We start from the raw sequence: 24,823 nt of genomic DNA on the forward strand, positions 1-24,823 counted from the left end.
GATTTAAAGTGAAACATGAAATCCAATTTTGGCAGAAAATAATCTGCATATGTATAAACCCAAGGCATGCTGGTCATTAGAGTTTGTGAAGGACTGTTATTATGCTGAAGTGGAATTTATTTTGATAAGTGCTGTTTATTTGCATATTCACTTTAATACATTACAGTTCAGCATTTAGATTACACTGTGCATAGGCTTACTTATCTTGAAATCTTGACATCTTTTGAAAGTTTAATATTATTGTAAGTTTTTTTTTTCATTACAGTTTGCAGAATTAATTGCGTATAGCTGCCAGTCTCTCCTGGTCTTGGGAGAAGTTGTGAAAGCAAATCAGAACAGTTTTGAAGGAATTAAAAAAAAAAAAAGGCATATGAGACTAAAACTAGAAATTGAAATATGTCACTTTTTTTCTACAGTTATACATATTTAAGCCATGTCAAGAAAAACGCTGTATGTCAGAAGGCATTCCTCATTTAATGAAATAATGGACTAGATAATTAAAACAGTTGGACTATTCATTGTCTGATAGTATGCATATTTTGTTGCAACTAGAACATACAATAGAACGTATCAAAGGGGTAGCCGTGTTAGTCTGGATCTGTAAAAGCAGCAGAGAATCCTGTGGCACCTTATAGACTAACAGACGTTTTGGAGCGTGAGCTTTCGTGGGTGAATCCCCACTTCGTCAGATGCATGTAGTGGAAATTTCCAGGGGCAGCGTATATAGTGCTAGCAAGCAAGCTAGAGATAACGAGGTTAGTTTAATCAGGGAGGATGAGGCCCTGTTCTAGCAGCTGAGGTGTGAAAACCAAGGGAGGAGAAACTGGTTTTGTAGTTGGCAAGCCATTCACAGTCTTTGTTCAATCCTGAGCTGCAGATGACTGAAGCTCAGCAGTTTTTCTTTGAAGTCTGGTCCTGAGTTTTTTTGCTGCACGATGGCACCTTAAGGTCTGCTATAGTGTGGCCAGGGAGGTTGAAGTGCTCTCCTACAGTTTTTGTGTATTGCCATTCCTAATATCTGATTTGTGTCCCATTTATCCTTTTCCGTAGAGACTGTCCAGTTTGGCCGATGTACATAGCAGAGGGGCATTGCTGGCATTGATGGTGTATATTACATTGGTGGATGTGCAGGTGAATGAACCAGTGATGGTGGGTGATCTGGTTAGGTCCTGTGATGGTGTCGCTGGTGTAGATATGTGGGAGGTGGCATCGAGGTTTGTTGCATGGATTGGTTCCTAGCTAGATTACTAGGTATGGTGTGCAGTTGCTGGTGAATACGTTTCAGGTTGGCAGGATGTCTGTGGCCGAGATTGCATGCAACAAACCTCGATGCCAACTAGCATATATATCCTGCCCTGGAAATTTCCACTACACTGCACTGACCGAAGTGGATATTCACCCACAAAGCTCACGCTCCAACAACGTCTGCTTAGTCTATAAGGTGTCACAGGATTCTCTGCTGCTTTACAGATCCAGATTAACATGGCTACCCTTCTGATACTTGACACCATGCAAGGCACTGCATTTAGCCGTATGGAGTGGAAATCCATCAACCTCATCGAAAGAAACTTGCCAAAATACAGACAGATTTTCATCTTCCTTTCAATGCAAATGGATGGACATCATACCAAATGGACTAAAGGTAAAAAATCCACTGCTATCTACATACTACACAGACCACAGTGAGAGATTATGCCATACTTATATCAAGAACTGAGGAACCACCTGATCAGCATCCTATACAACAAACAGGAAAATATCAAAAAAGAGCTTCGATGCCAATTCTGCCACATATCTACACCACCGACACCACTACAGGGCCTAACCGATCAGCCACACCATCACCGGTTCATTCAACACTGCACGTCCACCAATGTAATATACACCATCATATGCCAGCAATGCCCTCCTGCTATGTACACTGGCCAAACTGGACAGTCTCTACGGAAAAAGGATAATGGACACAAATCAGATATTAGGAATGGCAATACACAAAAACCTGTTAGGAGAGCACTTCAACTCACCTGCCACACTATAGCAGACCTTAAGGTGGCCATTGTGCAGCAAAAAAACTTCAGGACCAGACTTCAAAAGAGAAACTGCTGAGCTTCAGTTCATCTGCAAATTTGACACCATCAGCTCAGGATTGAACAAAGACTGTGAATGGCTTGCCAACTACAGAACCAGTTTCTCCTCTCTTGGTTTTCACACCTCAGCTGCTAGAACAGGGCTTCATCCTCCCTGATTGAACTAACCTTGTTATCTCTAGCTTGCTTGCTACTATATATATATACCTGCCCCTGGAAATTTCCACTACATGCATATGATGAAGTGGGTATTCACCCACGAAAGCTCACGCTCCAAAACGTCTGTTAGTCTATAAGGTGCCACAGGATTCTCTGCTGCTTATACAATAGAACCTCAGAGTTATGAACACCTCAGGAATGGAGGTTGTTTGCAACTCTGAAATGTTCATAACTCTGAACAAAATGTTATGGTCGTTCTTTCAAAAGTTTTACAACTGAACATTGACTTAATACAGCTTTGAAACTTCACTGTGCAAAAGAAAAAAAGGCTGCTTTCCCATTTATTTATTTTATTTTATTGTATTTATTTATTTATAGTTTACCTTTAACACAGTACTGTACTGTATTTGGGGGTTTTTTTTGTTTGTTTTTTTGGTCTCTGCTGCTGCCTGATTTATGTGCTTCCAGTCCAAATGAGATGTGTTGTTGGCTGGTCAGTTCATAACTCAAGTGTTTGTAACTCTGAGGTTCTAATGTATTTCTAGCGTCCATTAACACTCAGAACTGGTAAATTAATATCTTTTGTTTGAAAATCATGCATGACATTAGAAAAAGAATAGGCCTGTAAGGTGGCTTCTGTATCAACGTTGGAGCGTTTGTGTTGGGACTCTGTTGTGAAGTGTGTTGTGTTATTTGATTGAAAGAAAAACTCCAGGGATCATTTTGGAGAATGGGACCCATATCCAACAATCTGCTTTTTGGTCTACTCTCTTATCGATAAATCAACAATATAGAGACTTTCTGCCTTAGATCATTATCTACAAATTTCTATGTTCAAGGAGGTTACACATACGTACTAAGAATTGTTTACTGGTCAGATATATTCTTATGGAGATTAAAATGGTTTATTGCCAGCATTATGGTAGCTACTCTCTGCCTATGTTTCAGCTTTTCCTAATGAATGGTTTTAGATGTAGGAATGAGACACAGAACTTTGGATATGGTTATCTTACAAGTTATCTCCCATGCAAATTGTTTGACTTGCACGAGAGCAGGGCATATGTAAGAACGTTGCAACCTGTTGTCATGAGGGTGAGATGCCTCTGGGTTTCTATATAGTCTTATGTGTGCTTCCAGTAGAGCTCATTCTGTCCTGACATATAGATTTGAAAGAATAAAATAAACTATATGTCATTTTTTTTTCTGTTGTGATCATAACTATAGTATATGAGTGTCTACAAATACACATTTTGCTTACAGATGCACTATTTTAAATTTAATGATATAAATTTTGAGGCAAAGAAAAAATCATGTAATGGAATTAAAAACTTTTTGATTGATGCAAAGTTATAATAACTAGTGTTAAAATATTTTTTTGTTCTTGTTAATTAGGATTGTACTGGTCTCTTATTTTGTGGAAAAAATATGATTCACTGATTTGAGTTATTCTTAAAGGGAATTTATGCATTTTTAAGTACATTTTAAATAATCACAGCTTTTTGGCCTAAGGCTAAAACAGTTAAAAGATTCATGACAAATATCTTGATATATTAAAATTCATACTTTCATACTTTGAAGATTAGTCTTGATTTAAAATTAAAAAAATAAAACATGATGAGGATTTTAATATTATTCTGATGTTCATTATGAACCTAAATGTGTTGTTTAAAGCCCTACCAAATTTACGGGCTATGAAATCTCGTCTCCCCACAAAATCCGGCAATGGTAGTGAGGGGTGCAGTATCGCCACCCTTACTTCTGTGCTGCCTTCAGAACTGGGTGGCTGCAGAGTGGTGGTTGCTGGCTGGGCAACCATCTCTGAAGGCAGTGCTGCCGTGAGCAGCAGCGCAGAAGTCAGGTTGGCATGGTATGAGGGGAGAGAGAGGCTTACAAGCCTCATAATAGTGCAGTACAATACTTATATATTTACTGTATGAACACATCCGTGAAATTTGCTATTTATTCTGTGACCAACCTGTGAAAAATGTGTGATTTCTCCGTGATTTAATTAGACCCCTAGATATGAACAGATGATGAGGGAGGAGTCAGTAAACTGCAGCAGAAGCTTGGGAATCAGACTTTTAGCATGTACTTAGCTTTACACACTTCAATGGGACTGTTTACAGTGTGTAAAGTTAAGCACTTCTGTAAATCTTGATGGTATCAGGGGTTGGTTTTGTGGTATTGCTTAGCAGCAAACTGTTTTTTTAAAATTCCATCCAAAGCATGTGTGTGTTTAATTTCAAATTTGCAGCAAACATAACTAATATATTAGGAGGAAGAAGTGGCCCTTTTTGAAGCTTGAGTTTTTAATTTAAAAGTATGCATCCATATTGTTACACAAATGGCTAAATATTATCTATACACAACACTATTAATAAAAATATTAATTAAATATTAAGGTATAGAATTTTATCCTTCTAGTTTTTAAGCCCTATCTATAAAAACAAATAAAAAATAATCACCTCAAAAATTCTGCCTCTAATGTAGGTCAGTTCTGAATTGTAAAATATTTGTAATTGCAAAATGCTATCATTTGAATTTTTTAAAATTAATCTTGTTGAGTTTCACTAAAGATTTTATTTTGAAGTTAACAAGTAGTGTGGTGGCAGAACTAAATTTTGTACTTCAATTAAAAAACAAAAAGAGAAAGATGAGACTAATTGTCCTAATTCTGCTTTTGTGGTTAAAATACTTTTAAAATTATTTATGCAAATATTAATCCTGGAATAATTTTTCAGATACATCTTAAATTCATTTTCTCCCAACATATTACAAGGAGCCTTTATGTCCAGATGGCTTGGTCTCACAGAAAACTATACACTTTTTTTTGGATGAAGCTACTATAACAGATTTACCCATCTTACTTTGCAGATATTTACAGAAAGCCTTCTATGTTCAAGCCATCTAGAAAATATACACCTAGCTGGGGAAATGATGCATTGCAGTGTTTGGTCAGTGGATCCACCAGTTGGTGTTGCCTCAAAAGGAAAACCACAGTATAGAGTCAGCTATGAGAAAAGCATCAAACTGGTTTTGGCTGCTAGTAGAGAATACTTCAATTCTTCTACCAGTCTGACTGATAGCTGCATGGATTTGGCCAGGTATAGTAAAACACATTTTCTCTCTCTTCAATATTCTGTACCTTTTAATTCCTTTATTTTAAATGTAGTAGATGATGAATTTTACTGAAAAAGAGCTTTGGCCGTCTACAGTCTGTCCCCTTGTGCAAAGCAAGTGGGGGATAAAAGGGCTGTAACCACTGCTTCTCTGAGGAGCCCCCAACTTCCTTTGCAACAACTGGCTTAGTGGGACATAGCTGGAAGGAAAGGGGTGTTGCTGGAGCATCTCTGCACTCCTACTGTTCCTGGCTGCTAGAATGACCCCTTGTAGCCATGGATTCCTATGTCATGTCTAGCATTACAAGGGATGCCATAAGCAAGACAGTAATGGAGAAAGTTTGTGGAGAAGAATAATGGAATACCATTAAATGTTTGGATTTTTTTTTTTAATGTGAGTTTCTCCTGGATGAGATGGAGATGCATGTACTTTCTTCTGATTCAGCTTTGAAGACATGAAAGTACACGAGTCTGTCTGGCTGGGATAAGTTGCTTTCTGTTGCACAGCTTCTCACCTCATTGATGACTAATGATCTAATCCTCCCCAGCTATGGAATTTGGAAGAGGTTCAATGTTGTTGCAGGAGGCTCCTCTCTCTCATTGCTCTTCACTTCAGGTTACCAGCCTTTCTGCCTCTGGCAGTGAAACAAGGTGGCAGTTCATTTCTCTTTACCATTTTATTTTAAACTTTGTTTTTATTCGTTTTTGTGCAGTTGCAACTTATGATCTTCCTCCTCCTTCTCTACATTGGGTAAATAGCAGTATGGTGGATTCAACCACCTGGATCTGCTGTTGCAGTGCCCCCCGTCAGATCCTTCTGTCACACTAGGGCATGGAAGAGCTGTCCCACAAACATCTAACCCAGGGGTTGGCAGCCTTTCAGAAGTGGCATGCCGAGTCTTCATTTATTCACTCTAATTTAAGGTTTTGCATGCCAGTAATACATTTTAATGTTTTTAGAAGGTCTCTTTCTATGAGTCTATAATATATAATTAAACTATTGTTGTATGTAAAGTAAATAAGGTTTTTAAAATGTTTAAGAAGCTTAATTTAAAATTAAATTAAAATGCAGAGCCCCCTGGACTGGTGGCCAGGACCTGGGCAGTGTGAGTGCCACTGAAAATCAGCTCACCTGCCACTTTAGGCACACATGCCATAGGTTTCCTATCCCTGATCTAAGCCATGCTCATGTAAGTGAGGCAGCACTTACAGGCTCTATGAAGGGAGAATAATACTCTGCCTGTTCACAGACAGACAGACTTTGCACTGCCAGGACACAGAACTCAGAGTTGGACTGACATGTCAGGTCCCCACCCTGCTCCAATGAACTGTGGCTGCAACACGGGAAAGCCCAATCAGCAGCTTCTGAGTATGTGGGGAGAAAGTCTGAGGAGGAGGAATCTATCCAACCAGCTTGGGGTAAATCCTGCAACAGAGCTGGGCAGGAGGGGGGAAGAACCCTTGAAAGTATCCAAAGTCTCCTCATCCCAGTACTGAAGTGGGTCCTCTGCTCCCTGGGGAAAGAAGCTCCCATTCCTCCCACTGTGAACTAGGGGATTCTCATGATATTCAGGGGTAAGTCCTGCAAATCCCAGAGACTGAGTCCCAAAGACACAAAAGCAAGTGTCCTTTGCAAGGCAGAGATTAGTCTTGTTAATGAACAAGGGGTGTGAAAATCCTTCTTCCCCTGAGGAAGTGTTTGCTGGGGCTTTTCTCCTACACAGTCTCTCTCAGTGCTCTGTATCATGGATGCTGCCCCTCCCACACCAGCAGCATGTCTGGGGATGCAGAAGAGCCTGTTCCTCCTGTGCATCCCTGCATATGGCTGCAGCCTACTGCTTGTGGAGCCCGTCCAGCACCTTGGCTCTGCAAGGGAAAGAGGCTCAGAATTCAGGCAGGAGCAGAATGAGAATTGAATATTTTGATCATCAGCCATAGCCCCTTGATGTGCTATGGAAAGGGGCGCAGACTCTGGACGGTGGGGAGGTCTCTCTGTCTCTCTCCACCCCTCCTCAGGCTCCACAGGCTACATATGAAAGCCTCAGGAGCACTTCAGACAGTCTGTGACCAGAACAGAGGCACATGAGGATTCCACTCTACACAAAGCTGCATCATCATGGGATTACTGGATGGTAAATGAGAAATACCTTCCTGTGTTCAAACTGATCCTGATGGATTCAGTTAAATCCTGAGTGGTACTGGGTTACTCCTGCAGTACTTACGTGGGTGCTAGCCAGCCCGGGGCAGCAGGCAGGCTGCCTTTTAGGCTCCTGGGGACAGTGAACAAGCGTCTTCCACAATCAAGGTATGTGTACCAGCACCCCTTCTCTGTTACGTGATTGCCATGCCAGGACGTATAGTGTACTGCTGCTCCCCTACAAACGGGAAGCAATATCAGACATGGATCAAAAACAAAACCAAAAAAACTACAGGACTCTTACAGGACATCGTGTCGGTGGCTTGCAAGGAAATTACTAATATTAATACAGTATTAACCCTTTCAAGAATTATTAGATAGGTATTTTCCTATTAATGCCTCCTTTGAGGGCATCTTAATATCCAAATGAGGACATCCAATTAAACCAAATGTTAAACCAAAATGTATATATAAAAATCAAAGAAATTTCATACATTTTGGGAACCTGAGGTTGGTACAGCCATAGGATCACGAGTGAGAGACAGATACACCTTCAGAAGGGGACTTCTTTCCAAATTATCCCATAGACCATACGATTTATGACACACTGCGCAACAATTTAAAAGCCTCACCGTTCAAACAAAAAGGTTTTCATGTATTTGGTAAGGAAAGCTTACTTAGCGGCAGGCAAGTGGATCATCATCTAGGGATATGATCCTTGCTTGGAATGAGCTGTCTCAGGTTCTGTCTTGGTCAAATTCTTGATGTGATTTGTGATGAGCAATGGATTCTATGTTGGTGCTACAAGGAAGTCATGTAATACCTATGAATGGTCATCACTCATCCTAAACAGGTATCTAGTGCTTCCAAATGAAGAACCATCAGGGGAAACATTAGAGAAATTAGTAGCTGACATTGCAGAGGCACCCCAGCCCTTATTGTTGAAGCCAGCAGAGCAATCCATTAGCTGCTGCTGAAACCAAGAATACCAAAGAAGGGACTATTACCCTGGCAGAGGGAAAATCTGGAGCAGAAATTTCCAAAGAAACCTAGATAAATTTTCCTCTAACTCAGCAAAATCCTTAGCATGACAAAGACAAAAAAGCTTTTTGTGTACAAGAGCACACAGCTCCCACGCAAGAGTCTTCCTTCTGAGTCACCCAGGGGACCCAGAATCTTGAATGGCTTGTGGTAGTCACAGCAAGACACAGGTTGCATGTTGTACACTTATTTCCATTAATAGACAACATTCCAGTCAGTCTCCCATCCAGAGAAACAGACCAGTTGATAAATGAACAGCTGCTGGAAAGGATTCATGACTACCAATTCTTCAAAATCAAGAGTTTTTGATCCCAGTGCAGAGAATTGCTCACCCAAAGATCAAAAGAGACGTGGCTCTGGCCATAATTTTACCACAGTGGAAAATATTGTAGAGATTCAGAATTTGATTACATCAGTCATTTCCTGAGGAGTCATCCAATGGCTAGAATTGCTAATATTAGGTATCAGCTTCATCCCCTGAGTGGGTTGCTCAAAATGCGCCTGCTGAAATTCCTTCTGAAGACACAGAACTATGCACTTAACATAATGCAAAATTAGGCATCATTGTGAGATCACATCCAAATGCCCCTTTCTGGGCAGGTAAGCACAAACAACATGCTGCAAGACAAAAAAGGTCGCTCTAGACTTTTGCATACAAGTATATATGGAACACAAATTTTCCGAAATCTTATAGTACACATTCTTTAGTTCATTTCAATGCTCATGAACATGTCAGTCTCTTTGAAAAGCCATATTGAATCGGACCAGTGCTCCATCATCTCTTGTATCTTGTCTGTGATAGTGACCGGTACCAACTGCTTCAATAGAAGGTTCAAGAAACCATGTAGTGGGTTTTTACGATGCTCATAGAGGAAGTCTCCTCTTACCTCCTGTTTAGAGGTTGGCTTATGACTGAGGCATGAGTGTTTATATCCATTCCAAAATCAGGGAATAGCAAGACGTCAAAGCTTCTCCGTCATGATAGAAAAAAATGTCCTGGACAGTGAAGAATATGTTGCCTTTCAAGACAGTTCACATAAAGGATACAAAAGGGGAAAGTTGAAGTCATCCTAGTCCTCCACTGGACTTACTAGGTATCTAAGGACTTCACATTGCAGCTGAAGAAAATACCTGACCTCTTAAAGCTGGGGGATGCATCTTTCATCTGGACCTGAAACACTTACAGTTAACACCCTGGCCATCAGAAAAGAAATGTAGTTCAGTATGGATTGTCCATTAACTTCTGATACAATTTGGTATCCAGACAGAACTCAACCAGGATATTTCATTTATTGATCTGGTCAAATTTATGTTTCTGGTGTGAGGGGAAATGGAAAGCTCTTTGTGCAGTGCCCAACACAATCGGACCCTGACCTTTAGATGCTGTTATAATACTAACAATCATAATAATACAAATAACCAGAATAATTACTTCAGCTTCAGTCACACCAACATACATTTAAAAATGTAACACAAACCAAAAAATCCCCAAAACAAAACACCCCAAATAACAAAAAAACACAGCTTGTACTTAAAATTAGGCGTGTGTTCAGCATCTTGTAGTTCCTATGTGACCAAGTCACTTGTCCTCTCCATGATACCTGCTCCCACCCTCATCCCAGGGCCCAGTGGCCTGCTGCGGGCTAACGGGACCTTGTCCTAGTGACATAGCCGTTGTTACACAGTAAATATTCTTAAATGTGTACATGTATTTATTAGCAATTAACAATCAACAGAATACACATGCCAAGCATCTCATGTTCAACTCTCCCAATAAAGCAGACAGTCTCCTGATGGCCTGTCAGGATCTGATTTCGTATGTGATTCCAGCTTCTACACAACCTAGTCATGCAGGGGTTAAAAAATCTTAGCAGCTTTGGTCTTGAGCTGTATCCCAGAGTTAAGTTCCAATGACCTTGTTCTCTGACCCTCATTATATAGTTAAAATGAAGATTTCTTTTATCCATGCCTTAACCAGTTATTTTACTTAAATGGTAGTTATGCAAAAAAACCCACTAACTATACAGAGGTCTACATGCCTAAGACCACCTGCTCATTAGCTTTTGTATTTTTCTCAGTTAGTAATAACTTCTCAAGGACTACATATCTTTATGCTTCATTAGTGGAATACACTTGCAACTGCAAAACCTCACTTTTTATTATCAGGAAGAAACTACAGAAACTCAAGGTTAGCTTGTCCATTCGCTCCCTATTCTCGGGACTTTGTGAATATATATCTATCCCTGTTAGAAAAGTATCAGCTGAAGCATTACTATCTGCCTATGTCAAGGTTGAATTCTCCTGACTCCTATAGTTTTTTGTTTTCAACTTATGGTGGCTGCTGGTTATGCTAAGTCCATACACAAGATGGCTGAGAGTCAAGTCCAGGCTCTCATTACATTCTGTGCTTCAGTTTCTGATCTATAAAGGGGGAGCAGTTATCCAACCTCTGCTACTGGGTGTTCTGAGGTTTACCTCAGTAATTTTTGGAAAGTGCTGTGAGAGTCTTAGACAGAGGATATAAAAGTGCATATACCTGTTTTGTTTTGGTCAAGTAACCATAACTGCTGCTTATCATCCTGATCAACATTCTCTCATTGTTTCCTTGTACTCCTCATGTCCATATGTCTCTTTCTCTCTCTGGTCTTGTATCTGTAAACTCTTTGTTGTGGGAGCCATCTCTTTGTTCTGTAGTGGTAAAGAACTAGCACAGTGGAGCCCTGATCATCTGGATTCTACTGCAATGCAAATAACAAGTAATGATTTTCTCTTCAGTCTTTCAGTCTCATTTCCTTTTCTTTCCTTCTTTATTTCCCTTATTTTCTTTCAATGCAGCTGCCTCATTGCACTTCATCCCTTTCTTTTCAGGAACAATTTTTTTTTCTCTGAAAGAAATATAGATGTCCCCTTCATCACAAGTTAATTATGTCTAATGTGGGAGATCATTTCACTGTAGTGTTAAATATAATAGTGTTTTAATGGTTCCCGTCTATGAGGTACATGTAAAGGAACCTGATATCTCTTACTTTGAAAACAAATAATAAAATCATAGAAGATTAAGGTTGGAAGACCTCAGGAGGTCATCTAGTCCAACTCCCTGCACAAAGCAGGACCAACACCAACTATGGTTTATGGCTTGGCTTATGCTGAATTTTAATTTTATATAAAAATGACTTCATTTATCTGGTGTTTCCTTATTATTTAAGAATTATCTATTCCATTTAAGTTATTTAAGTATACATTAATTCAAACTAGTTTCCTTCTTCCCCCATAAGATATAATCAACAATTTATTTTTTTTACTTAATTACATCTGAGTGGTTGAACCAAATTATGAGAAGAAACTATTAAATAAGTTAGTTTTTTTCCTAAGGCACAGAATTCATGTTGGCCTATAAAAATAATTTTTTGTGTTCCTTATCAGTTTTTCCAGAGATCTCCAAAACACAACTTCTAATTGCATAATTCAGGTGCTACAGTTGAACAGTTAATAACTGATTTCACTTTCTTGATATTAAGAAGTTTTATTCTTTTTAGTGGAACATTTACTGTTACTGAACTGTATAGGTCGGCAAACCATGCATTTATTCTCATGAATAATTAGGGCCACTGCTAACTAATTGGGTTTCTCCATGACTGAACTGGAAAAAAGTGGTAAAAGTGACTGAAAATGCAATTCTGATTCCCCAACCCACCTTTTCTCTATTTTTGAAGTGGTAGACTGATGTTCATTCAGACTAACTTGGAAGTTAAATTCTCAAATGTGGCATAACACCCAGAATCTTGTCTGGTCTTTATATACAAATATGGTCAAATAACCACAACAGAGAATGGGTCTATGGGTATGCCCCCTTCTCTCTCTCTTTTCCAAACCCAATCATAGACCGCTGATGGCATTTTAGGGAAGGACTTTTAGGGGAAGGCATTGTCTCTACGTTTTAGTATGTGAGCAGCACTTTCTCCAATCCCCTACAGATTTTTTCTGTTACCCATGTGAGTGAGGAGGTGAACTTCTACATGTGGGGTGAAGACTGCAGATGTTTTGGTTTATGTTAATTTAGTTTTGGTTGTGTTCATATTCACCTATTTGAGGAGAATTATACTTCTGTGTTTGCAGCCATATTTCGATCGTAAATATCAATTTTCTTATAAATTTGGATTTTTTAAAACTAAAAAAAGCATGCAGAGGAGACATTTCATAGAATATATATTGATTTCCTTCAGTAATGTGAGCCTTGAGGATCTATTTTGTCTGTTTGTCCCACTAAGATCTCTACATTTTCCTCAGCACTGCCTTGTCTACATGGAGTAGATGCCTTGATTTAAGCCTTAAGGCCATTGCCCTGCTTCTTCAAATCCCTCCTCTAGACCCACTTTGGTTGTGTCCCTTACATGAAACAGCCCAGCAACTATGGCTGAATTGTGTAGCAGTTGAAGACGACAGATTTTATTTACTCCAAAAGACAATGACTTGGAACAGTTGGGAGCCATCAAATTGTGCAATGCTTAGCCTGTGTAATATTGAGTTAGCTGCCCCTCCCCCCCCCTTTTTGAACACATTAATATTGAACTTTTTATTAGATTATAAACTCTTTGGGGCAGGGCCCATGTCTGTCTATCTTGAAGACTTTAAATTGAACCATAGGCTTTGTGCTGACTTTTGCATCCCACACCATAATGATCAGACTGGTGCATTCTTAAAATCAGTTGCTTGCTTGTCACATTTCCGAGATACCAAGGTTACTAGATACACTGCAGAAATATTGATGGATTCCTGCTAAAACATATTTATAAACATTTGTTATAATATTGCCATTTACATATGCATTCAGTAATCTAAATGCACATGCTGTATCTAATTATTAAAATCTCCTCAATGGGGATTTATGTGCCTGTAGAGAGGGCAGAATGTTGCAGATTAAATCTGCCATATGTGTATGACCGTGACTGTTCCCCATGCTAACTAGTCATGGATTTTTAAGTAGTATTTTCCTCCTTAGAAAGTAGTAATGATGATCAGACTTACGCTATGGATACACTTTAACTGCTACAGCGGCACAGCCACATCACTGTAGCACTTCAGATGGGAGGGTTCTCCTGTCACTGTAGTTCATCCACCTCCCCAAGAGGCAGTAGCTAGGTCAATGGAAGAATTCTTCTGTTGACCTAGCACTGTCTACACTGGAGTTAGTAACTACATTGCTCAGAGGTATGGATTTTTCACATACTTGAGTGATGCAGCTGAGTCGCCTTAACTGTTTACTGTAGACCTAAGTCACAATTGAAAGGGTTTTTCCAATTTAAATTCTAAATGGTTATGCTTGTTGTCTGAATAGTTACATAGGTGGACACAAACATATGACTTGACCAGATTTTCAGAAGTGTTCAACGCACAACAGCTCCTATTAGGCACCTAAATAAGGAGGTAAGATTTTCAAAAGTGCCCAGCTCTCTTTGAGAACAGAGGGAGCGAAAAGGTGGCAAGCACTTCTGAAAATGTAGGCTGTGCTGAATGTGCTGAATCTTCTTGAAAATCTGACTCTTCAGTTATTAACAAAGCTAGCTCACATCTATCACAATTGCATCCTTTTAACTTGATACCTTCTTTCACTCTCAGATGATATTACCAAATGTTCCATATATATGAAGATGTCCACATGGCAAATTGCATAGGCATGCGATAGAATACACAGGTTCTTGTGGAACGATGCCTCCTTCATTGTGCACCATATAAGATGAAATGTTGTTTTAAAGACAATAATAATTTTTTGGTGCATTTTACACTTGAGAAATAGTATGTAGTCCATGGATTAAACGCTTATTTATACTTGATACAATGTCAGCAATTTTAATCTATCATTTCTGTATATTCTTTTTTGTGTTTGTTTGTTTTTAAACACAGAACATTGCTAGATTAGCTTCCTGGAGTTCCTGGAAGGTTTGTGTTTGTGTAATTTTTCCTCAAGCTTTTTGGCATTGTGTACTATTTTTTTTTTTTTTTTGGCAAAGCTTAAAAGCAGCAGCAGTGCACAGAAGTGTGCCCCTAAATACTGCATTAAATGTTTCAATAAATTTAAATGTCTCAATATCTCCGTTTTATTAAATGTGCTTGTCTTATTTTTTTTTCTAATTTAGTGTCTTAATTTAGGTCATTAGTATCACGAGTCGCCCAGCTAAGATATTTGGTAACTAGTATGTGTTTCTGGGTATCACAGACCATTGGTCAGCTAACGGTGAAATCATGTAAACCTCTTTGTCACATGATGCAGTTTGTGTTAAAAGTTTGACAGTGCAAAAGTATAATAAATCACTGTTGTATTGCACTTCACTTTTCTGTGAAATATAAAAAGTTTTTTTATATATATATTACTGTTTTTAATCCTTTAATCCTTTTTTTTTTTCGAGATAAGTGGGCTTACCGGAACAAACCATCTCATGCACGAGACAAGAGAACTGGAATTGATGGAATGCTACTACAACAGTAGATCTAATGAGAGGGGATATATGAAAGTATGAGGGACTATGGATGGACAAAAGACTCATCCACACTTACTGAAAAAACAGCTAGTTACCAACGCTTCAACAATAGTAAAGAGGAAACTGCTCTCACAGCTTGAGATAGACAACCCACATTACATCCCAGATCAAGAAGACCTGGAAGAACAAGTGGATGTGCAGCCCACACCTGAAGCTGAAACTTCACTGCCACCCTCTCCATTGCAGAGCACAGCAGCTGATATGAGGCAATAGATCATGGAGAAACTAGCTACACAGTCAATCCTCGAGACCGATTACCAAGGCTCAGTGGAGAAGTACACTCAGATAGTTTGTTAGAAGATGCAATAGAGCCCTCATGACAACCCTACTACCACCGTAACTCAAACCAATGAACTGGTAACGCTACAGCCTCTGTAATCCTGGATTGCTTGGCTACACAATCAAGACGACCAACAGTATGTACCCACCCTGGAAAAGGGGTTGAGGATAAGATCAAGGCGACTCGAGAGAAGTTAATCAGCTGGTGGAACTACTGAAGGGTGTAGAGATAAAGGATAGACTCGCTACTGAAAAAATACAAGAGGCTGACTCCATCTGAAGCCTAGAGACTGCTAAACAAAGACTCCCAGCACTGGCTACCAGGCTAAGAGATACACTAGAGAAGCAGAGGCAAAAAGTAATGCCCTGTCTCCAAGAACCATCCAACAGTGTACTCACCAACGCGTGCAACAACACAATAGCAGCAGAAACTGACAGTAACTGGAGAAAATATGGGAGAAAGAGAAGACTCATAACACCAGTGCAAAGTGGCTGCAGGACCTGAAACAGCACAGCAATTCCAGAACAGAAACGCAGTCACCATCCGCAGTAGAAGACATCCAGCAGCGGGTCAAGAACTGAAAGAGTTGGACAGCACCTGGACAGACTGATCCCCACCTACTGGCTAAAGAACTAACAGCAGTGCATGACGGCCTAGCAGCACTGATGAACCAGCTGGTTAGCAGCAGGCTCCCACCCAACTGGCTACACAAGGAAGGAGCAGCTGCTGATCACGAAAGACCTCGCAGGGAACAGAACTGCCACTACTGGCCAATAACCTGCTCCCCACAACATGGAAAGTCCTATCGACATCATAGCTGCCAGCCAGAATAGGGCCAGTACATGAGGCACAGCTAGAAGGGCACTGGGAACAACACAGAGGCTCAAAACACCAGTCGCTCATAGATGAGCAGTCACCCAAACTCGAGTCTAGACAGACCAATCTGAGCACAGCCTGGATTGACTACAGGAAAGTCCCGACTTCAATGCCACACACATGATCTTGTGAATGTCTGGCGCTATACAAAGTCAACCAGGAATAAGGACGGCTTCTCCAAGAACTCAATGGGACTATGGAAAACACATGGAAGTCACTCAAGTCAGCTTGCACAAGTGGCCATCAGTCGGCAATATACCAAAGGTGACGCATGTTCCGCTGCCTGTTCGCATAGGCCTTAAACGCCTCAGCCAGATAAAATCAAGACTGGATACGGTACAGGTTTCAGGAAGTGTGAACTGCACATTCCAAGCCACCTCCTCTACGATGGAATGACATTCAAGCTGTATAGCTAAGAATGAACGAGACCATCGACTCACTAATCACCCGACGTGTGATCTACAGTGAGGATATTGCGGATGTCATTCGACTGGAAGTGTGGTCGGATGAGTGGAATGAGAGGAAAGTAGTCAAGACAGATGGGGTGGTGCTAGGGACTGCGGAGACTGTGTCACAGCCTAATAGGGTGTCTCCGCTTTCTCGCGGGCAATGGAAAGCCCTGCTTGCTACGTGGCCGGTCCATAGTAGACACAGCATGCCAGTTATAACTTGTTTAACTGTTGAAAACCGTTTTGTATGGCCTTAGCCAAAGGCCAGACATAGCCTGTGGAAGTCCCTTTTTCCATAGTAATGAGTTGCTTTGTATTGCTGATAAATATAGCTGATGCCTCCGGCGCCTTGGGACTCCGACCCAGGCCGAGCTGAGCTTCGGTGCTGGGCTTCCCGCCTAATGACAGCAACGCCCAGGGTCCCGTTGCGGATGTGTCACTTATTCTAAGCCAAATAACTCACTGTGTGTGTGGGCCTCGTCCTTGCAGAGCACTCAGGCCACGTAAGCAAGCTGGAACTACCGCGGGCCACATAGCAGACATACAGACCAGCTACAAGTACCTTGAGCATCCCACAGTCCATGGAAACGACATGAGGAGGCAAGGAAGACAGCAACATCAAGTATCACCAAAGGATAAGACAGGTCCTGAAGAGTCAGCTCAGTGGGAAAAACAAGATCCCACGCCATCAACAATACCCTGCCGGTATAGTGAGCTGGCCAAAGGAGGACATGGAGGCTGCCAATTGTGAAGATCGGAAGCTCCTCAATGCACGGAGGTTTACACCCCAAGTCCAACACCCACAGACTGTATACCAGCCAGAAAGAAGGCGGCGGGGTTGTGAGCGGCAAGCCACTGTTCTGGACGAAACCCGGAACATCCAGGAGTACATCAGTAAGATGGCCCAAAGATGAGCTGCTGAGGAAATGCCTGAGAGCAGCAGCAGACATGGAGGAAGACCAAGCAGAAGAGTGCCATGGCAAAGAAGACCCTGCATGGATATGTATCATCGAACGATAGCTGAGGTGGCTGCCATTGGGAAATCCTACAGTGGCTGGAAAGGGTGTGACTAAAAGACAGCACTGAGGCACTGATCACAGCACACAGGAACAGGTACTGAGCACCAGATCCATTGAAGCAGGGGTTACCACACTAGAGAGGACCCAGGTGCAGACTGTGCAGAGAGGCCTCAGAAGCACAGTCCAACACTAGTAGGGGGAATATATTAGATCAGGCAGGAACAGATACACTGAACGGCCCACCTAAGTGGCTCTGCATTGTGTACAGGAACATTCGCACAGTGTATGGGCTAGACTCTCCAAGACCAGATGGGAGATTCACAAGTTGTGGAGAATAGCAGGGCTAGATTTCCTGGTGGGATTCCAGATACCAGACTAGGACAGGGACGGTACTGGCAATCAACCAGGACATCGTGGTATCAGACAAAACAGGACAGAAGACGGCGGTGGTTGGAATAGATATAGCAGTTGCCAGCGTGACAGCAACATCAGGAGAAGGAAGTTGAGAAGCTGCGAGAGTACACAGGGTCTGAAAGAGGAACTAGAGAGGATGTGGAAAGTGAGGCCAAGAGGGTCCGTAGTCGGCTAGCAGAGCACTCTCGGGCTGTGACTCCTAAGCCTGGGTGAGTGGCTCAGACAGATCAGGTCAAATAGAGCTCTCATGTCCCAGAGCAGGTGCAGTTGCTAGGAACAGCTAAGATTACTGCCGAGACACTCAAACTCCCAGGCCTCTGTAGAGGGACCCTAGGTTTGAGGAGACACATACCATCACAGGGGTGAGAGGGGATTTTTATTTTTTTTTAAAAAAAAAAAGGATTTAAAAGGGAATTTAAAACGTAATCATATATATTTAAAGAAAACTTTTTATATTTCCACAGAGTGAAGTGCATACAACAGTGATTTATTATACTTTTGCACTGTCAAATTTTAACACAAACTGGCATCATGGTGACAAAGAGGTTTACATGATTTCACCGTTAAGACTGACCAATGGTCTGTGATACCGAAACAATATAGTTACCAAATATCTTAGTGGGCGACTCGTTGATACTAATGACCTAAATTAAGCACTACATTAGAAAAAAAAATAAGAGCACATTTTAATAAACGGAATATTGAGACATTATAAATTTATTGAACATTTAATGCGTATTTAGGGCACCTTCTGTGCATGTGCTGCTTATTAAGCCTTGCAAAAAAAAAAAAAAATGTACACAATGCCAAAGCTGAGGCAAAATTACAACAAAACACCTTCAGGAACTCCAGGAAAGTATCTAGCAATTTCGGGTGTCTATAAACAAACCAAACCACAAAAAAAAAAATGAATATACAGAAATGATAGATTAAATTGTGACATTGTATTCAGTATAATAGCGTCTTCAATCCATGAACTACATAACTATTTCTCAGTGTAAATGCCACAAAAATTTTTTGTCTTTAAAACAAACATTTACTCTCTATTGGGTGCACAATAAGAGCATCGTTCCACAAGACCTGTGTATTTCTATCGCATGCTATGCCAATGTCCATGTGCATCTTCTATATATGGACATTTGGTAATTCCATTGAGAGTGAAAGAAAGTATCAAGTTAAAAGGATGCAATGTGATAGATGTGAGCTGCTTTTGTTAATAACTGAAGTCAGATTGTTCAAGAAGATTCAGCACATTCAGCACAGCCTACATTGTCGAAGTGCGGTGCACCTTTTTCGCTACCCTCTTTCTCAAAGGAGGCTGGGCACTTTGGAAAATCTTACCTCCTTATTTAGGTGCCTAATTATGAGCTGTTGTGCGATTGCACACTCTGACAATGGTTGGTCAGTCATATGTTGTGTCCCTATGTAACTATTCAGACACCAGGGCATATACCATTTAGATTTAAATTGAAAAACCCTTTCAATTGTTGACTTTAGGTATACAGTTACAGTTAACGGCGACTCCAGCTGCATCACACTAAGTATGTGAAACTCCAATACTACTGGAGCAATGTGGTTATAACTCAGTAGTAGACAGTGCTTAGGTCAACAGGAGATTCGTCCATTGAACTTAGCTACTGCTCTTGGGGGAGGTGGATGAACTACAGTGACAGGAGAACCTCCCATCATGAAGCTGCTACAGTGATGTGGCTATGTGCCGGCTGTAGCAGTTAAAGTGTATCATAGCTTTAAGTCTTGATCTCCTTTAACTACTGGTCTAGGAGGAAATATACTACTAAATCATGACTAGTTAAGCATGGGGAACAGTCAGGTCATACTTCCTATTGGCAGAATTATCCTGGCCCACATTCTGCCCTCTCTACAGCAAATACAATCCCACTTGAGAGAGCGATTTTAATCATTAGAACAGCATGCTGCATTATAAGATTTACCTGAGCATACTGTAAATGGCCACCTCTTATCAACAAACTAGTTTATAACTACTGCTTTTAGCAGGAATCATCCAACTACTCCTTCCTGCAGTGTATCTTGTAACCTTGGTATTCGGAAATGTGACAAGCAAGCAACTGTTAGAAGCACAGTCTGATTCTTATGGTGTAGGGATGAAAGTCAGCACAAAGGCCTATGGTTCAATTTAAAGTCTTAGATAGACAGACATAGGGCCCTGCCCAAGAGTTTATAATTCTAAAAAAGTTCCAATATTAAATGTGTTCAAAAAGGAGGGGTGGGAGGGGCAGCTAACTTCAATATTACAAGGCTAAGCATTGCACAATTTGATTGGTCCCAACTGTTCCAAGTCTATTGTCTTTTGGAGGTAAATTAAAATCTGTCGGTCTTCAACTGATACCACAATCAGCCCATGTTGCTGGGCTTTTCATGTAAGGGACACCAAAGTGAGGTCTGAGCGGGATTGTGAAGAAGCAGGGCAATGGCCTTAAGGCTAAATCAAGGCATCTACTCCATGTAGACAAAGCAGTGACTGACGGAACATGTTAGAGATCTTAGTGGAAACAGACAAATAGATCCTCAAGGCCTCACATTACTGAAGGAATCATATTATTCTATGCAAATGTCTTCTCTGCTTGCTTTTTTTATAGTTTTTAAAAAATCACAATTTATAAGAAAAATGATATTACGAATCGAAATATGGCTGCAAACACAGAAGTTATTATGTTCTCCTCACAATAGAGTGTGAATATGAACAGCAACCAAAACTAAATTAACATAAACCAAACATCTGCAGTCTTCACCCCATGTACGAGTTCACCTCCTCATCAAAATGGGTACAGAAAAAATCTGTGGGGAATTGGGAGAAGTGACTGCTCACATACTAAAACGTAGAGACAATGCCTTCCCTAAACGTTCCTTCCCTAAAATAGCCATCAAGCGGTCTCCATGAATTGGGGTTTGGAAAAGAGAGCGGAAGGGCATTACATGACCCATTCGTCTGTTGTGGTTATGGACCTATTGTAATATAAAGACCAAGACCAAGATCTGAGGAGTTATGACTATTGAGAATTTAACTTTTACCAAGTTTAAGTTCTGAATCGAACTCAGTCTACCACTTCAAATAGAGAAAAGGTGGGGTTGGGGAATCAGAATTGGCATTCTTTCGGTTCACTTTTACCACTTTTTTCCAGTGTCAGTCATGGAGAAACCCAATTAGTTTAGCAGTGGCCCATAATTATTCATGAGAATAAATGCTGGTTTGCGACCATCAGTTCATCAACAGTAATGTTCCACTAAAAAGAATTAAAACTTCTATATCAGAAAGTGAAATCAGTTATTAACGATCCGCTCATTTCGCGCCGTTCAACTGTAGCACCCTGAAATTATGACATTAGAAGGGTGTGTTTTGGAGATCTTGGAAAACTGATAAGACCAAAAAATTATTTTTATAGGCCAACATGTTCTGTGCCTTAGGTAAAAAACTACTTATTTAATAGTTTCTTCTCATATTTGCGTTTCAACCACTCAGATGTCAAATTAAGGAAACAAAATAAATTGATTGACTTATATTCTTATGGTGGGAGAAGGGAAACTAGTTTGAATTAAGTGATATACTTAAATAACTTAAATGGGAATAGTATTTTAATAATAGGAAACACAGATAATGAAGTATTTTTATATAAAATTAAATATCAGATAAGCCAAGCCATAAAACCTAGTTGGTGTGGGTCCTGCTTTGTGCAGGGATTGGACTGAGATGACCTCCTGAGGTCCCTTCCACCCTCAACATTCTATGATCTTTATCTATTGTTTTTCAAAGTAGAGATTCAGGTTCCTTTACAATTGTCACCTCAATAGACGGGAACCATTTAACACATATTATATTTTAACACTACAGTGTGAATGATCTCACATTAGACATAATTAGTTGTATGAAGGGGACATCTATTATTCTTTCAGAGAAAAAAAAATTGTTCCTGAAAAGAAAGGGCGGGATGAAGTGCAATGAGGCGGCTTGCATTGGAAAGAGATAATGTGGATAAGAAGGAAAGAAAAGGAATGAGGACTGAAAGACTGAAGAGAAATCATTACTTGTTATTTGCTGCAGTGAATACAGATTGATCAGGGTCCAGTGTGCTAGTTCTTTACCACTCGAAAGAGATGGTCCCACAAAAAGAGTTTAAGATACAGACCAGAGAGGAGAAAGAGACATATGGACTGAGGTGGGACATGAGGATGTGATCAGTTGTAGCGCGTTTATGGTTACATTACCACAACAGGTTATTGCATTTTATATCCTCTGTCTAGACTCTAACAGACTTTTCCAATTCTGAGGTAACTAGACACGGTAGCAGCAGGTTGATAACTGCTTCCCTTTATCAGATCAGAAACTGAGACAGAATGTATGAGAGCTGGAATTGAGCCTCTCAGCCATCTTGTGTATGGACTTAGGGCTACAGCAGCCACCATAGTGAAACAAAATATAGGAGTCAGGGAAGCATTCAACCTTAGACATAGGCAGTAGTATGCTTCAGCTGATCTTATTCTACAGGGATAGATTATATTCACAAGTCCCGAGAATAGGAGCGAATGGAGCTACCTTGAGTTCTGTGTTTCTTCCTGTAATAAAAGGAGGTTTTGCAGTTGCAAGTGTATTCACTAATGACGATAAAGTATGTGTCCTTGGGAAGTTATTACTAACTGAGAAAATACCAAGTAATGCAGCAGTGGTCTTAGGCATGTAGACCTCTGTTATGTTAGTGGGTTTTTTTGCCAGATAACTACATTTTAAGTAAAATAACTGGTTAAGGCATGGTATTAAAGAATCTTATTTTAACTATATAATGAGGTCAGAGAACAGGTATTGCGAACTTAACTCTGCGGATACGTCAGACCACAGCTGCTAAGATTTTTTAACCCCTGATTGATAGGTTGCTGTAGAAGCTGATCACATCGAATCAGTTCCTGACAGGCATCAGAGACTGATCTGCTTTTATCTGGGAGAGCTTAACATGAGATGCTTGGCATGTGTATTCTGTTGTTGTTTATTGCTAATACATAATGTACATTTAAGAATTTTACTGTGTAACAACGGCTTGTCATGGGCAAGGTCCCGTTAGCCCGCAGCAGGCACTGGGCCTGGGATCGAGGGTGGGAGAGGTTCATGGAGGGCAAGTGACTTTGGTCACAAGGCGAATAACAAGATGTGACATCACGCCTAATTTTAAGTTAAAGCTGTGTTTTTTTGTTATTTGCGGTGTTTGTGTTTGGGGATTTTTTGGTTTGTGTTACATTTTTAAATGTATGTTGGTGTGACTGAAGGTGAAGTAATTATTTGGTTATTTGTATTTTATGATTGTTGATTTACAGCATCTAAGGTTCAGGGTCCGATTGTGTTTGGGCCTGCACAAAAGAGCTTTCCATTTCCCTCACACGAACATAATTTGACCAGATCAATAAATGAAATACTGGGTTTAGTTCTGTCTGGTACAATGTGTATAGAAGTTAATGGACATCATTACTGAACTACATTTCGTTTTCTGATGGCAGGGGTGTTAATGTAAAGATGTTTCAGGTCCAGATGAAAGATGCATCCCCAGCTTTAAGAGGTCAGGTATTTTCTTCAGCCTGCAATGTGAAGTCCTTAGATACTAGTTAAGTTCCAAGTGGAGACTAGGGATTGACTTCACTTTCCCTTTGTACCTTTATGTGACTGTCTTTGAAGGCAACATATTCTTCACTGTCAGGACATTTTTTTTCTATCATGACGGAGAGCTTTGACGTCTGGCTATTCCCTGATTTTGGAATGGATATAACACTATGCTCAGTATAAGCAACTCTAAACAGGAGGTAAGAGGGCTTCCTCTATGAGCTCGTAAAAACACTACCTTGGTTATCTTGACCTTTTATTGAGCAGTTGGTACCGGTCACTATCACGACAAGATACAAGAGATGCTGGAGCACTGGTCCGATCATTGGCTTTTTCCAAAACGAGACTTACATGTTCATGAGATTGAAATGAACTAAAGAATGTGTACTATAGATTTCCGGATTTGTGTCTCCATACTATAGCTTGTATTGCAAAGTCATAGAGCGACTGTTTTGTCTCTGGGCATGTTGTTTGGTGCTTACTGCCGAAAAGGGAGCATTGATGTGATCTCACAAGGGGATGCCTAAATATTTTGCATTATGTTTAATGCATAGGTTCTGTGTTTCGAAGGATTTCAGCAGAGCGCATTTTGAGCAACCCACTCAGGGATGACTGATCAACTAATATTAGCAATTCTAGCCATTGGATGCTACTACCTCAGGAATGATGATGTAATAAATCTGAATCTCTACATATTTCCCTGTGGTTATTTGGCCAGCAGCACGTCTTTTTGATCTTTGGTGAGCATCTCTGCACTGGGTCAAAACTCTTGATTTTGAGAATTGGTAGTCATGTCCTTTCCAAGCAGCTTGTTCTTTATCAACTGGTCTGTTTCTCTGGATGGTGAGATGCCTGGGAATGTTGTCTCATTAATGGAATAAGTGTCACATGAACCTGTGTCTTGCTGTGAACTTACCAAGCCATTCAGATTCTGGGTCCCCTGGGTGACTCAGAAGGAAGACTCCTGCGTGGGAGCTGTGTGCTCTTGTAACAAAGCTTTTTTTCTTTGTCATGCTAAGGATTTTTGCTGAGTTCTGGATTTTATCTAGCGTTTCTTTGGATTTCTGGCTCCAGATCTCTCTCTTT

At 40.4% G+C, this 24,823-nt stretch overlaps 1 protein-coding gene across 3 annotated transcripts in view; it reads left to right on the forward strand.

The window, feature by feature from the left end:
- Nucleotides 1-24,823, forward strand: part of NBAS (NBAS subunit of NRZ tethering complex) — a 405,412-nt gene that overhangs the window by 124,080 nt on the left and 256,509 nt on the right. For all 3 annotated transcript variants that reach the window (XR_012655479.1, XM_032778999.2, XM_075063671.1), the window contains exon 30: nt 5,121-5,350. Coding sequence is in view for 2 of the 3 variants with exons in the window: in XM_032778999.2 (XP_032634890.1) it covers nt 5,121-5,350 (230 nt within the window). In the remaining variant the exon portion in view is untranslated. The remainder of the gene's footprint in view (nt 1-5,120; nt 5,351-24,823) is intronic.

The sequence above is a fragment of the Chelonoidis abingdonii genome, chromosome 3 (genome assembly GCF_003597395.2).
Source record: "Chelonoidis abingdonii isolate Lonesome George chromosome 3, CheloAbing_2.0, whole genome shotgun sequence".
Classification (NCBI taxonomy): Eukaryota; Metazoa; Chordata; order Testudines; family Testudinidae; genus Chelonoidis; species Chelonoidis abingdonii.